Here is a 13,486-nt window from a genome sequence, read left to right as displayed (position 1 = left end):
GCAGCAGATCCGGACCTTCCATACAGGTTTTAAAAACCGGTCCCCGCAAACACAGACGGATCCGTTTTTTATTTGGGTGAAGACAGCTGCTATTTTTAACATTGCTATCCGTGGCTCCGGTTTTGATCAGGTTTTAACTACCTAACAACCGCGTCGCGCCGATGGGCCTGACCACGGCGGCAGCCCCAGGACTGCCTAACGCCCATCCGGGTTAAGTCCTGGGGCTGCAGCTTACAGGCGATCGCACATAAGCTGCGTGCGCATCTCCTGTTTGGTAGGCGGAGCGGAGGCCGAGGGTTTAGGAATTTTTTTTTAAATAGAGAAAATTATTTAAAAATAAATCACATAAGTATTTGTAAAAAAAAAAAAAAAAATAAGCACTGTGGGGGGGATCAGACCCCACCAACAGGAAGCTCTGTTGGTGGGGAGAAAAAAGGGGGGGGGGAAATCACTGGTGTGCTGTGTTGTGGGCCCTGCAGCTTGGCCTTAAAGCTGCAGTGGCCCATTTGACCCACAATAGCCTGGTCTTTAGGGGGGGGGGGGGGGGTTAAACCTGTGGACCTGAAGTGGTTAAAAACGGAGCCATGGATACGTTTTCGGACCTAGTGTGGACCAGGCCATACTCTTCATCTTCTGGCTACGCCACTTATTGTGGATGAGTGCTTCCGGATTGGGCATGTGCGAGGTGGTCCACGCATGCAATCTATGACTTTGATTTAATAAATGCAAATTCAGCCTTGCCACACAGGCTGTTTACTCGGGTGCAGCCTCTGTCTGGAAGCGCTGCCAATCTCTCCTGCTGTACAAAATAAACGTAAGTATACGTATGGCTAGCTGCATCCATGTGCTTCAGTTTGCATTAAAATTTTTAGATTAGCGATTAGTGCATAATTTGCATCTGATTTGTATTCAAGGTGTGTATTTTAGCCGAGGGGGCGTCTGCACACCTCTGTTTCATTTCATTTGCAGCCTAGGAGCACTGTCAATTGTTTGCTAATTTTAGGCTGTTTACTTTGTTGATGTAAACTCACTTTGTGTGATTTTTGTCCAAAATAAGCTGCATGCACTGAGTTCTAAGTGCAGAAGCAGTACATTATACATTAGCTGCTCCCATTAGATGCAGCTCAATGCTGTGCCATGCAGCCAATCGCCTTGCAGCTTCAGTCTCTGTAAGTCTTGTGACAGGGACCTAAGCTGCACAGCGGTGACTGGCTTCATGGCGTGGTGATGATCTGCACAGAAAAGGATTGATGAAGATCTGTCATACTGCCAGGAGCAGGTAAAGTTTAATGCTCAGTTTCCTCTGCTGCTCTGCATTAAGGGGCCCATACACTCAGCCGATTTTCTGGCAGACCGATCGATCCCGATCGATTGATCGTTTGCAAATCGGTTGGCTAATCGACCGATCGATGGCCGATTTCGATCGATTTCGATGGATTTCCATCGAACTGGCAGGGTGGAAAATTTAGGTCGATCTGATGATATTGCTTATCAGTTTGCATTGGCCTTAATGTAAATCTGATGGCAAAAAAATGCCATCAGATCGAATTTCAATAGATTTCAAACTGAAATCTATTGGAATTCTATCCTGATAAAAAATGTTCTAAAAACGCATCAGATAGATCATCAGATGCATTTCTTATCTATCTGCTGCCAATCTGACGAGTGTATGGGCACCTTTAGGTATATGGGTGAGTCTGCCTGTGATGACATGTGTTAGCGAATACACTGTTCATGTATTAACATGTGTTATACAGGTGGTGTCATTAACAGGAAAATGCAGTGGAACTTTAAAAAAATGTAAGTAGAAACACAAGTTATTAAACCAACAGCAAATAAGCACCATAGTCAACTAATTTTGACAGAATTTTGGTATTTGATAAACAGGACGAGTCTCTGAACTTACATGGGAAATGAACAGTTACAAAGTTTATAATATAAAATACAATATATATGCATAATATCAGTTTCACTCAGTATTGACATATTGCTGGTTTGTTTGTTAATTGATGAGTATATTCTGTTCTTTCATGTCCTTATGTATATTGGGAGCTGTGTTATTGGTAAAAACCTTAACTATAAAAGTATCCTGTTAGAAGAAAAACCCACGTCATGTGTGTTTTTAATGTTTCAGTACCGACCATGATAATTAAGCAAACTCCTATGATAGTACCAATTATGGATGTGTGGCACAGTTGGTGAGCATAAAGTATGAGTGCAGGTATAAATGACCAAGCTGGGAATCCAGCAGGGACACTTCCTGCATGCGTGTTTGTATGTTTTAGTTTCCTCCTATAACAAAATCAAACAGGTAGGTTAGCTACAGTCCCTAGACTACAGGTGTCAAATTCAAGGCCCGCGGGGCCAATCCATCCCTCTTTGCCATTTTATGAAGCACTTGTTTGCTTCAAATGTAAAAGAACAACCGCATTCTGCCTTTCCATCCAAATTAGCACATCGTGACAGTGTTTTTTGCCAAGAAATTAGCATGGGACACCCTTCTTGGATTCAAACCTTCTGCGTGACACCTACACACCTTTCCCCCATACACTCTTTCCCCACATGGCAGAGTAGCGCAGCAGTGAAACATTTACCTGCTCCAGCGTGTGTGGAGTCTGTTTTCCCTGGCTGTTGCTCTATGCTTGCATACCTCCAGCTCCTGATCACATGACATGCACTGGAAGCAAGAGGTATTCACCATAGAGCATGTGGCTGACCCGATTCAGCACTGGAGCAGTTAAAGATTGAACTGCTCCACTGTACTGCTCTGCAAAGGGGGAGGAGCAGGCTCCATATTCCCCAACCTTCACTATAGTTATGCCATTTAGTTTGAGACTGTTCAATAAATGTTAAATCTTAATAAACAATTTGGCCACAACTTATGGCCCATACTCACAGGCTACAAATTGTTGCTGTCGCTAGCACACGGGAGCGTGTGCGCGACAGATAGGCGACAGCTCGTCGCCAGGTCCCTCCACATACACACGGTGGAGGGACCTGGCAACTGATGCGACGGAAGCTGTCGCTGATGTTCCTCCCCGTGCCGGAAGCTCAGGGTATTCCCTGCTGGTTGCTGTCGCTAGTCCGCATACACACGTGGACTAGTGACAGTTGCGGGGAAGTTGCGCGGCAACTGTCGCCAGGCGATTGACCGCGCCAATCGCCTGGTGACAGCGACGGTTGGGGTGCGGGCCCGTGTTGCGCCTCATACTCACGGGACGACCTGTCGCCGCAACACGCGCGCGCCATGTGGTTGCGGCGACAATTGTAGCCCATGAGTATGGGCTATTAGACTATCTTTTAGATTTTGGCCCCTCACGTGATTGATTTTGACACCCCTGCCCTAGACTGTAATAGCATTAGATTCCCTACTACGATATAAGACAGTTAGTGGCATAAATTCTTTGCTGTTGTAGGTAATGTGCAAAAGAAAAAGTGTCAGCAACGTCTGAATATATAATAAAGTTGTTAAAGGTGTACAAGTCCAATAACTGTTATAAACTCAAGTCAGTTTCATAAGCTGTTTCATCACACGTGGTCTCCACTCCCAAGTTATTTTGAGCCTCTTCAGCCACTTCTGGCTTCTTAAAGAATCTCTGCAGGCATTGAAAGTTTTGTAGAATTTTGAATAGTCTTCGACGGAGCTGTCTACTTCTTCGAGCGTAGATTACAGGATTGACCATGGAGTTAAACAAGCAAAGAGTACTGACAAATGCAAAAACCGCTTTCATTTTATTGTCCAGTGAAAACAGCAAGCTGTGTATCATGAGCATGAGAGCGGGAGTCCAACATACTACCAGCACAGTCAACACTAGGGCTAAGGTTTTGGCCAGCTTAATGTCCATTCTAATTCTTCGTCTATGACATGGCTGTAAGTTGTATGCCTTCATGTAAACTGTGTGCCCATGGGCCTTCCATAGGATATGCGCATAGAAAAAGATTATTGCACAGAGAAGAATCACTACTATGGAAATCCAGCTTGCAAGGTATTTGTTGTCAATCAAAGGGAAAAGTTCTGAGCAGGGTGAAGCAAGTTGACAACAGTTTAAACCCATGAGTGGTAAATACGAGATGATTGTAGTCCCTATCCACATTACAGTCAGGGCCTGGAGTGCTCTCTTTTTGGTTACTATAGCTTTATATTTAGCTGGCTTGTGAATACAAATGTACCTGTCAAATGCAGTCAGAAGTAAACTCCCAAGTGAAGAAGTGAAGGATAATGTGACGCCTCCAAGTTTGAATAAGAAAACAGAGGGAGAACCTGCACCGTGGAAGACATGAAAGTCAACAAAACTGTAGGAAAAAATGCAGCTAGCTAGTAAATCTGCCAAAGCTAAACTGGCAATAAATAGGAAGGAGGGTTTTTTTCTGAGATGAACGGAAGTGAAGATCAGGGTGAGGACCAAAGAATTCTCCAGGATGCAGAGCACTCCAGTTATAATGCAGAGTACTGCAATGAAGATCTGTGCACTACTGTCTAGGATCAGGTAGCACTGGATGTCAAGCACTTCAGTGACACATTCTGTAGAGATTTTACTGGCATTAATGTTACACTTGCTCATCTTTGGATGTTGATGGTTCCTTCTTCAATGACTCAGTTGATTTTTACCATTGATGTATGTATTCACCACTAGAAGAAAAAAATGCATGAGTAAATAATCATAGATACACACAGATGTAAATACACAATACATTTCGGCAAACTATCTAAATAGTATTGAATGACTGACAATTGTTAAAGGAAATGTACAATTATGTTTTTGATCTTTGTTTTTGATATTCTTGCTTAAAGGGAACCTTAACTCTAGAAAAAAAATGAGTTTCACTTACCTGGGGCTTCTACCAGCTCCCTGGAGCCATCCAGTGCCCTCGCAGTCACTTATGGCTCCTCCGGAGCCATCTAGATTCGTTTTTTCCGACTCAGGGTGGGGGGCCGCCATGCGTACCTTTTGCACGCATTCCCGCTGGTGCAGGGAGCTGTCGCTGACATTAACGAGTACGTTTTTATGCGTTACTGGTGCAATGCATGAAAATGTACGTGTTGCACCAGTAACGCGTAAAAATGTACTTGTTAATGTCCGCAATAGCTTCCTGCACCAGTGGGAATGTGTGCAAAGGTACGCGGCAAAAACGAAACTAGCTGGTGGCGGGGTACCGGAGGAGCCATGAGTGACTGCGAGGGCACAAGATGGCTGCAGGGGGCTGGTAGATGCCCCAAGAAAGTGAAACTCATTTTTTTTTCTAGAGTTAAGGTTTGCTTTAATTTACTTATCAGCCTTAGTACAAAAATACATTTTTATATATTTTTTTAAGTTAGTACAAATATTATTAACCACTTTACCCCCACGTGTACAGATTTCTCCATCCCTTTTTCCATCCTTTCACCACCAGGGACGGAGAAATCCGTACTTTCCGCGCTCCCGCTCACTCTAGCGCGCACTCCCGCTTGTAAACACGCCGCCGGCCGCTCGCCCGGAGATCAATGAACGGGAAAATTCATTCCGCTTGCAGGTCGCATTAAACAAAAAGTTACTGTTGCCATCTTGTGGCCAAATAGTAAAACTACACCCTAAAGCATTTTTCACATACAAATAAATTAGTTTTACACAAAAAAATTAACGCCTTACCTCCCACACTCCCCAATTTTATTTTTTTTTGTAATTAAAAAAAGAAGAAAAAAATTACAATTAAAAAAAATACATAAATAGTTACCTTAGGGACTGAATTTTTAAAATATTTATGTCAAGAGGGTATAACACTGTTACTTTATAAACTATGGGCTTGTAAATAGGGATGGACGCAAAACTGAAAAAAATGCACCTTTATTTCCAATTAAAATATTGGCGCCAAACATTGTGATAGGGACATAATTTAAACGGTTTTATAACCGGGACAAATGGGCAAATACATTTCATGGGTTTTAATTACAGTAGCATGCATTATTTAAAAACTATAAAGGCCGAAAACTGAAAAATAATAATTTTTTTCCCACATTTTTTCCTATCTTCCCATTAAAACACATTTACAATAAAATAATTCTTGGCATAATGTCCCACCTAAAGAAAGCCTAATTGGTGGCGAAAAAAACAAGATATAGTTCATTTCATTGCGATAAGTAATAATAAAGTTATAGACGAATGAATGGAAGGTGCGCTGAAAGGTGAAAATTGCTCTGGTGGTCAAGGGGTGAAACCCCTCAGTTGGGAAGTGGTTAATTATAACTGTATTTATTTGGATCTCACTCTACTGGTTTGACTGGCAAGTTTGTCTTGTTTTACTGCTGTGTCATAAAGAGAAAATAGCTGCACAGAAAATAATAGTCTTATGATTGCATTGTCTCATAGTACAAGGAACACTGTAGGTGTTTCATATAATTTAATATTTCTAAAGACGTATTATAATCATATGCTTGATGAATACTGAATCAGTAAAATATCATACACTAAGGCAGGTTCTCTTGTCTAGTGCAAATGACATGGACCAGGTACAGTAATTACTGTGTGCTCCTGATGTACTCTATTCCAGAACATTTTGTTCCTGTGATATTAGAGATAGTTTGTACTGTTGATAAGAAACTGTTTTTTATTATTATTTTTTAACTTACTGTGTAATTTAAATTGCTGAATGGTCACTTGATTAAGTGCCAAATATTGAGCTTAAATATGGAGCAGTGTCAGAAGCTCATTGGATTCCCATCCAAATAATCTGGGGAGAGGGATCTCCCTACATTCTCTTTTATCTCTATCTCATCTTTGATCTATGCAATCCTATCCTATATTCTTCCAACTGGCGATCGTTTCTGCGATCTCATGACGTGGGTAAATGCGTGCAATGCATGAACAACGTTTAGTGACGTTCAGCGGTCACGACGGATCAGATCTTTAAGATCCCCGACGACTTCCGTGCAAAGTATCGCGATAATTTAACTCTCGTTCACGCCCATCTAGTGCCGTCACATGACGTGTGTCCCCACGGGTCGGAAGATGGATCGGGGAACGCTCTTCATCGTGTGGTATCGCTGTGAGGTTCCCCGATCTATCTTCAGGTGAGTATTCAGCTTTAGTCTAAATAAACTGTTTAACGTTGATTATGTATTTACCATGGCCAGAGCAGTTTTTTATGGTTACTGTATAGATTGGTGGTGAGTTCTAGATCATTGAAGCAGCCAGTAATTACTTGTAGACTGTCAAACCAGGAGGATTTATATCTGACACCAGCAGCTGCAAGCTAAGGTTTTACTTACCAGTCTATCCTATCTTTCTGATCTGTGGGGCTTGTGGTAGGAAACTTAGCTGACAGTACAGAAATCTATCTAGTCCTAATAAGTAACTTTTACATTACTTTGATCTGTGTTGCACTGCAAAAGTAATCTGCTGACTTTGCTATTGTGACTTATATGCTTCCTCTGATCTGCTCAGAAATACAGTAGTGGGCACAGAGGCTCATTGACAAATCTCGATGCCTGGGTGAGCATCTGATAATTGAAGCAACAGTTTATATTGTGATTGAAGAGGTCATCTACAGACTTTGCTCTTGTAAATGTTCTTCCTCCTCTTATGTGCACAGAGGTACTGTGGTGGGCACAGAGGCTCCTTGGGCAAATCTCAATGTCTAATAGGGTGCCTCATCATATAAGCAAGGTTTTATAGGGTGATCTGATTGTCTTGCATTTAGAGAAATTACATAAGTACCCCTTATTCCATCTAATGTGCGTATGAGTTTTCAGAGGCTTGAAGAGGACAGACCTCCTCCAGACTGTGCAAGCAAGATAGAAGACAAAAAGCAGTGGGGGGGGGGGGGGGGGGGGGGGGGGATTATATTTGTGATGAAGACATGAATAACCCTGAAGCTTCACAATAAAAATGATAGCCCTCTGTGTCTTACTGACTATTTTTACACAGTGGGCCAATGTATGTATGGGGTAGAAGGAGGAAACAGAAAGAGGGGAGAAAGTGGGGTGGAAGACAAGAAAGAAAATAGAGTATGAGAAGAGAAAAGGAAAAGGATAAAATCCCAAAAAGACAGGGGAAAATAATGGAGGAAATATGAGGAGAGGAGATAACTAGAGAAGGAAGGAACTGAGTGAAAGAAAGAGAAGAGATGGAGCAAACAAACTGTGATGAAGAGGAAGAAATAATAAGGAAGAGGTGGTGAAAATAGAGTAATTTGTAAGCCTTACAAACAAGGTTTGGCATCATTCACACAAATGGCTGAAATGTTCTAAAGACTACATAGAATATTAAAAAAAAGAAAAAAAATTACAAACACCCGCTTTTAGAATAAATGTAAAACAAAATAATACTTATGTTCCCTCTGTAAAATGTGTGTAAATCAAGGTACATATCCTCATCTATTTTTCGAAATTTCCTCTCCTGATAGAGTGTTGGATTTATGGTAGTGCACATAAAATGTTTTTAAAAGTGCGTACGTTTTTCATTAAACTGGTTTTAAAGAGAATCTGTACTCTAAAATTCTTAGAATAAAAAGCATACCATTCTATTCAATATGTTCTCCTGGGCCCCTCTGTGCTGTTTCTGCCACTCCCTGCTGCAGTCCTGGCTTGTAATTGCCAGTTTTAGGCAGTGTTTACAAACAAAAGACATGGCTGCTAAAAGCTTGTGATAGGCTGTGACTCATACAGAGACTGCAGGGGGCCTGGAGAGGGTGTGTATAGCTTATATCCTATCACAAGCAGATTAGCACATTCCAGCCTGAGTGCCTGAGCCCGACAGAGCCGACAGAGGAAAGAAGATTAAATTATATAACAGAGATAACACAGCCACTGTGCAACTAGGAAAGGCTGCAGTAAGCCAGAGCACATTAGAACAGGTATAGGAACTTATAGGATAGAAGAAATAAGGCTGACAATTTTGTTACAGAGTCTCTGTAAATATTTTTCCCTTTAACCCTTTGTGCAAATAAGTGAGGGGCCTAAAAGTGATCCCTGTGTGTAGCCAGACAGCACATAAGCACTTCCATACTTCCCCTTTGCCTCCTATGTCCCAATTGTGCCTTGGAAGACAAGATCTAGGGAAGAGCCCCTGCATTACGCATAAAAGCCAGACAATCTACATATGTGAAAGCTCTATGCTATGGTTGAATTGGTAGGGGTAGAGCACATGCTTTCTGGCTTCTTTCCCTGCTAAAAAAAAACAGATGATATGGTTAGATAGGGGACTGGCTGGCACCTCTAGGGAAGGGTGGGTGGCATCATTTATCTCTTTATTTTTGCTTAAAGAAAACAAGAGTTTGCTTTCTTAAAACAGAAAGAATTTGCAATAATTCAGGTTGGAGTGAGCTTGAGATGTCTCCCAGTGGCAGTGCATCACTGCTGAATATATGAAAATTAACCATTGTTTGCAAATTAACCATTGTTTGCTTAAAGGACACCTAAGATGAATCAAGTTTCAGAAATTATACTTACCTGGGGCTTCGTCTGGCCCCCTTGAGGCCGATTGCTCCCTTGAAGTCTCCCCGAGCCACCCGGTCCCCCTCTGGAAAGCCCAGAACACTGTCAGAGTCGCACATTTTCCTAGCGGGCTGGAAGCCACGTGCGCCCCCGTTGCATTACCGTGGCCAGGAGTGTTCTGTGCAGTACTACTGCCAAATGGTTAAACCATTGCCCATATGACCCGCTGTTTCTAGCCTGTGTGCTCTTTTTCAAGCCATTTGGCCATATGGCTAAACAACTTGAAAAAGGGCACATAGGCTAGAAACAGAGGGCTGTCGCCAGGGCTGTTTGTAACTGACTGGAATGTAATTTTAATTATTTTCTTATAAAGAGCTATTTTTTACGGGTAGCACCTGCCTCTGTGGACTCTTATAACCATTCATAGTCACAATAATTTGCTGAGAAAAGTAAAAACGTCAGTATAAACAAACAAGGACATAACAACACATCCGGTTATGTCACCACCAATCACATCATAATCCCCCTTATACAAAGTAATAGCCAGACACATCCATAATTAATCACTTCGCATTATATAGATTACATTCTATTTTTTAAAATAAATGATGCATTTATGATATTCCCATATTGTAGTGGGCTGCTGCTTGCTCATCATCACCCCTAGGTCACCTCCATCCACAATCAAATAAACCCCGTCCAATGCTGTTTTGTTTAAATGTAAACAAACTTCAATTAGCAAGATGTGTGCTTTTCCATGCACTGTTCACTTCCTCAGACAGCAGAACATCAGTTCCTGTTACGAAGAAAAAATGTGCCTTCTGATAAGCAATCATTCTGTACTTGAAATTTGTGGAAGTCAATTCACCATTCAGCTCAAAACATTAAATATATTTCATTTTAATGAACAAGCCAATGCCTGTGACTTTACTAGACTTCTGAAATATATTGTAGTGCGGAGTTGCACGTATGATTAAAAAATAAAACAAAGCAACTGATTTGGTCTTTACATTATTGCTCAGTATTGTCTCATATACATTTTACACAGAAATAGCTTGACTTTTAAAGTTAATCTGGAACATTCTTATGGGAAAATGTGGATACTTATCTCGGGAGAGGGAAGCCTAGGGATCCTACAGAGGCTTCCCTGTCACTCACCATGCCTCTGTTCCAGTGCTAGGACCCCTGAAGTTCCATGGAGCTCACCCGCACTGCGCAGGCTGGTCGTTCCTGCGCAGTAGGACTGAACCACCACTCGGGCTTGGTGGAAAAAGGTGCTTGTGCGAGAAGCCTGCGCAGTGCAGACAAGCTCAGTTGACAAACCATTTTCAATGGGCAGCACTGGAACGGCGAGGAGGAGGGCAATGGATCTGATCCTCCAGAGGTTTCCCTCTCCAAAGGTCAGTACCCAAATTGGGACCTTTTTTCCCTTCAGGATCCCTTTAAGTAACACATATTTTGCAAAATTTGGAGTGTAAAATGATGTAACAGAAAATGCCTGGATAGCATGCCTAAACCATTAGATCAACCCCACCACAGACTGGGTATTCCATGACAAACCTATACAACCTCTGCCAGTACATAGCTCAAAACAACAGTAACTAACATCAAGACAGAAATTCCCTTTGAAGGAACTGGGGCAATTAACAGGCAAATAGTGGCAGTGTGTCTTTTGAGCTATATCTTTTAAGCCCGTTGATTTTTCTGGACGTACCTCTTTCTCCTGAGTGGATATTGAAAAGTTCAGTGCTCACTGTTGTCTTCACAGAGCTCATCCTACTGACAGCATTTAAGACATCTCAGACTTGTTGTTTATCCCTCTTTGAAGAACAAGTGAAGTGTAGACTCCGTAGGTAGAAGTCTTGCGTTATGCCAGCCAGTGGTTGACCCAACAGGAAGCTTGTATTTCCTTTGCTTCATACTAGATTGACAAAGTGCTAGCTAGAAAACTGGCGGTTCTGTACTAACTGTGCAGAAAACATGAGGACTATGGAACATGCTTATAAAGAATGCGTGACTTGCCAAAATACAGTAGGAAAGCTTCTGCATTCTGGTGACTGGATATTGGATAAGTGGCCCTGGCCCAGGTGCACACAACTTTTTTTTTATTAGTTATCTATTTTCACATTAACATACTTGCTTGCTTGCTTGTTTATTTGTTATGTTGTCCTTGTGGGTTATTTATGAAGTGGCTGCATTGTTTTGTTTCAGTCTGCCTTTGTCCTATTTATGCCACTTTTTCCCTTGCTTTGAATAAACACTGGTTACATCATTTTTTGGTGTGTGGTCTGACAGTGGAACTCATTGCAAATTGAAATTCCAGTATAGCTCCAAGCAAACTGCCTCAATTCAACTCCACTCAACAGAGGATTACAGGTGGTGCCACCCTCAGATCAAGCACACCACACTTGATCAGGAAAATGTCGAAATAAACAAAGAAAAAGGATCTAATGAAAGCCAGATGCCCAAAACATGTAGTGTAATCGTCTGTACTGCAACACACTTGGCTTTATATCAAAGTCCTCTGTGTGCTGCCTCCTTTTTCTGTTTGTTTGGTCATTACAAGTTGAAGTCTCTTTAAAGAGGAGCTGTCAGCCATACTATCTCAGAAAAAAACACATATATAAGTAGATAAATACTTGCTCTACTTACCGTACATATGTATTGCACTGTCCACGTTTTGATTTTAGTGATTTTTCTACAGCAGCGCTGTTCAACTGGCGGCCCACGGGCCGCATCCGGCCCGCCAGGCCTCCTGTTGCGGGCCGCTCGTCTCCCCGAGATGCAGGCATGGCTTGCGCTATGGGCGCCATGCCTGCTCCCTCTTGTGTGGCCTCTCCTGTGTCCCCGCTGCCTCACAGCTCAGACCACACAGATCACGGCGACTGAGGCAAACAGAGTGCGCATGGTACCCGCACGGAGTACGTCACATGCGGAAGTGACATCATTAGTCACTTCCGCATGTGACGTTCTGCCGCGCAGGTGACATGCGCGCGCTCTGCTTGCTTCAGTCGCCGCGATCTGTGAGGTCTGAGCTGTGAAGCAGCGGCAGCGGGGACACCTGTCACTATCTAACTGGGGGGACACCTGTCACTATCTAACTGCTGGGACACCTGTCACTATCTAACTAGGGGGACACCTGTCACTATCTAACTGGGGAGGGCACCTGTCAATATCTTATGGGGGGGGGGTTACGCACCTGTCACTATCTAACTGGGTGGGGGGGGGCACCTGTCACTACCTCATCCGGCCACACCACAGCATCACCGCCAGCCCGGCCACAGCAGCACCGCAAGGCCTTTCAGCCCACACATCACCAATCTGGCCAAAAACACTATTGCCAGCCAGGCACAGCAGCCAGTAGAGGAGAATACAGAAGCCAGGTGAGAGGTGTCTACCATATTAAGGGGGAAAACTGCCTATTTATGTGAAATGCTGTCTATTTATGTGCCTCATGACTGCTGAATTTGTCTTGTTGGGGGCCTCATGATTTGTTGGGGGCATCACGATTGCTGAATTTGTCCTGTTGGGGGCCTCAAGATTGCTGAATGTGTCTTGTTGGGAGCCTCATGATTTGTTGGGGGCCTCATGATTGCTAAGTTTGTCTTGTTGGGGGCCTCATGATTGCTGAATGTGTCTTGTTGGGGGCCTCATGATTTGTTGGGGGCCTCATGATTGCTGAATTTGTCTTGTTGGGGGACACATGATTGCAAACTGCGAGACTATGGAAAAGCTGAATCCTCATCATGAGACAATAGCATAATAATTAATAACCTACTTTTTTAGCTTTTTAAAACGGAAAATAAAACTGGGAGGTTCTAAAAAAAATACATTTTTCAGGAGTAGGATGGATGAAATTGTTTATCTTCAGAGTTTATTTTCAACTTGAATTTTCCATAATGTTCATGTATGAGTTAAAACGTTTATATGTAGTTTAAATTAAATTGAAGTGACTTTTGGGTTGCAGTTTGGGCACTCGACCTCCAAAAGGTTCGCCACCACTGTCCTAATCTAATGTCCCACATTGCTAAGTATATGTAAATTTGTCTCCACCCGTGGCCACACCCACATTCTGGT

The 13,486-nt window shown here is 42.6% G+C and overlaps 1 protein-coding gene across 2 annotated transcripts in view; it reads right to left on the bottom strand.

The window, feature by feature from the left end:
- Positions 1–1,926: 1,926 nt before the first annotated feature.
- Positions 1,927–13,486, bottom strand: part of CNR2 (cannabinoid receptor 2) — a 134,794-nt gene continuing 123,234 nt past the window's right edge. Inside the window, exons 1-2 of one of the 2 annotated variants that reach the window (XM_068265424.1) lie at positions 11,124–11,237; positions 1,927–4,630 (exon numbers count right to left, since the gene is read on the bottom strand). In XM_068265424.1, coding sequence (XP_068121525.1) covers positions 3,495–4,562 — 1,068 coding nt within the window. In that variant the 5' untranslated portion in view covers positions 4,563–4,630; positions 11,124–11,237 and the 3' untranslated portion in view covers positions 1,927–3,494. Of the gene's footprint in view, positions 4,631–11,123; positions 11,238–13,486 lie in introns of those variants that run through there. The other variant, XM_068265425.1, reaches the window with a different exon arrangement.

The sequence above is a fragment of the Hyperolius riggenbachi genome, chromosome 2, assembly GCF_040937935.1.
Source record: "Hyperolius riggenbachi isolate aHypRig1 chromosome 2, aHypRig1.pri, whole genome shotgun sequence".
Classification (NCBI taxonomy): Eukaryota; Metazoa; Chordata; class Amphibia; order Anura; family Hyperoliidae; genus Hyperolius; species Hyperolius riggenbachi.
The sequence above is the reverse complement of the archived record's forward strand: the minus strand, read 5'-3'. Positions and strand labels throughout refer to the sequence as shown.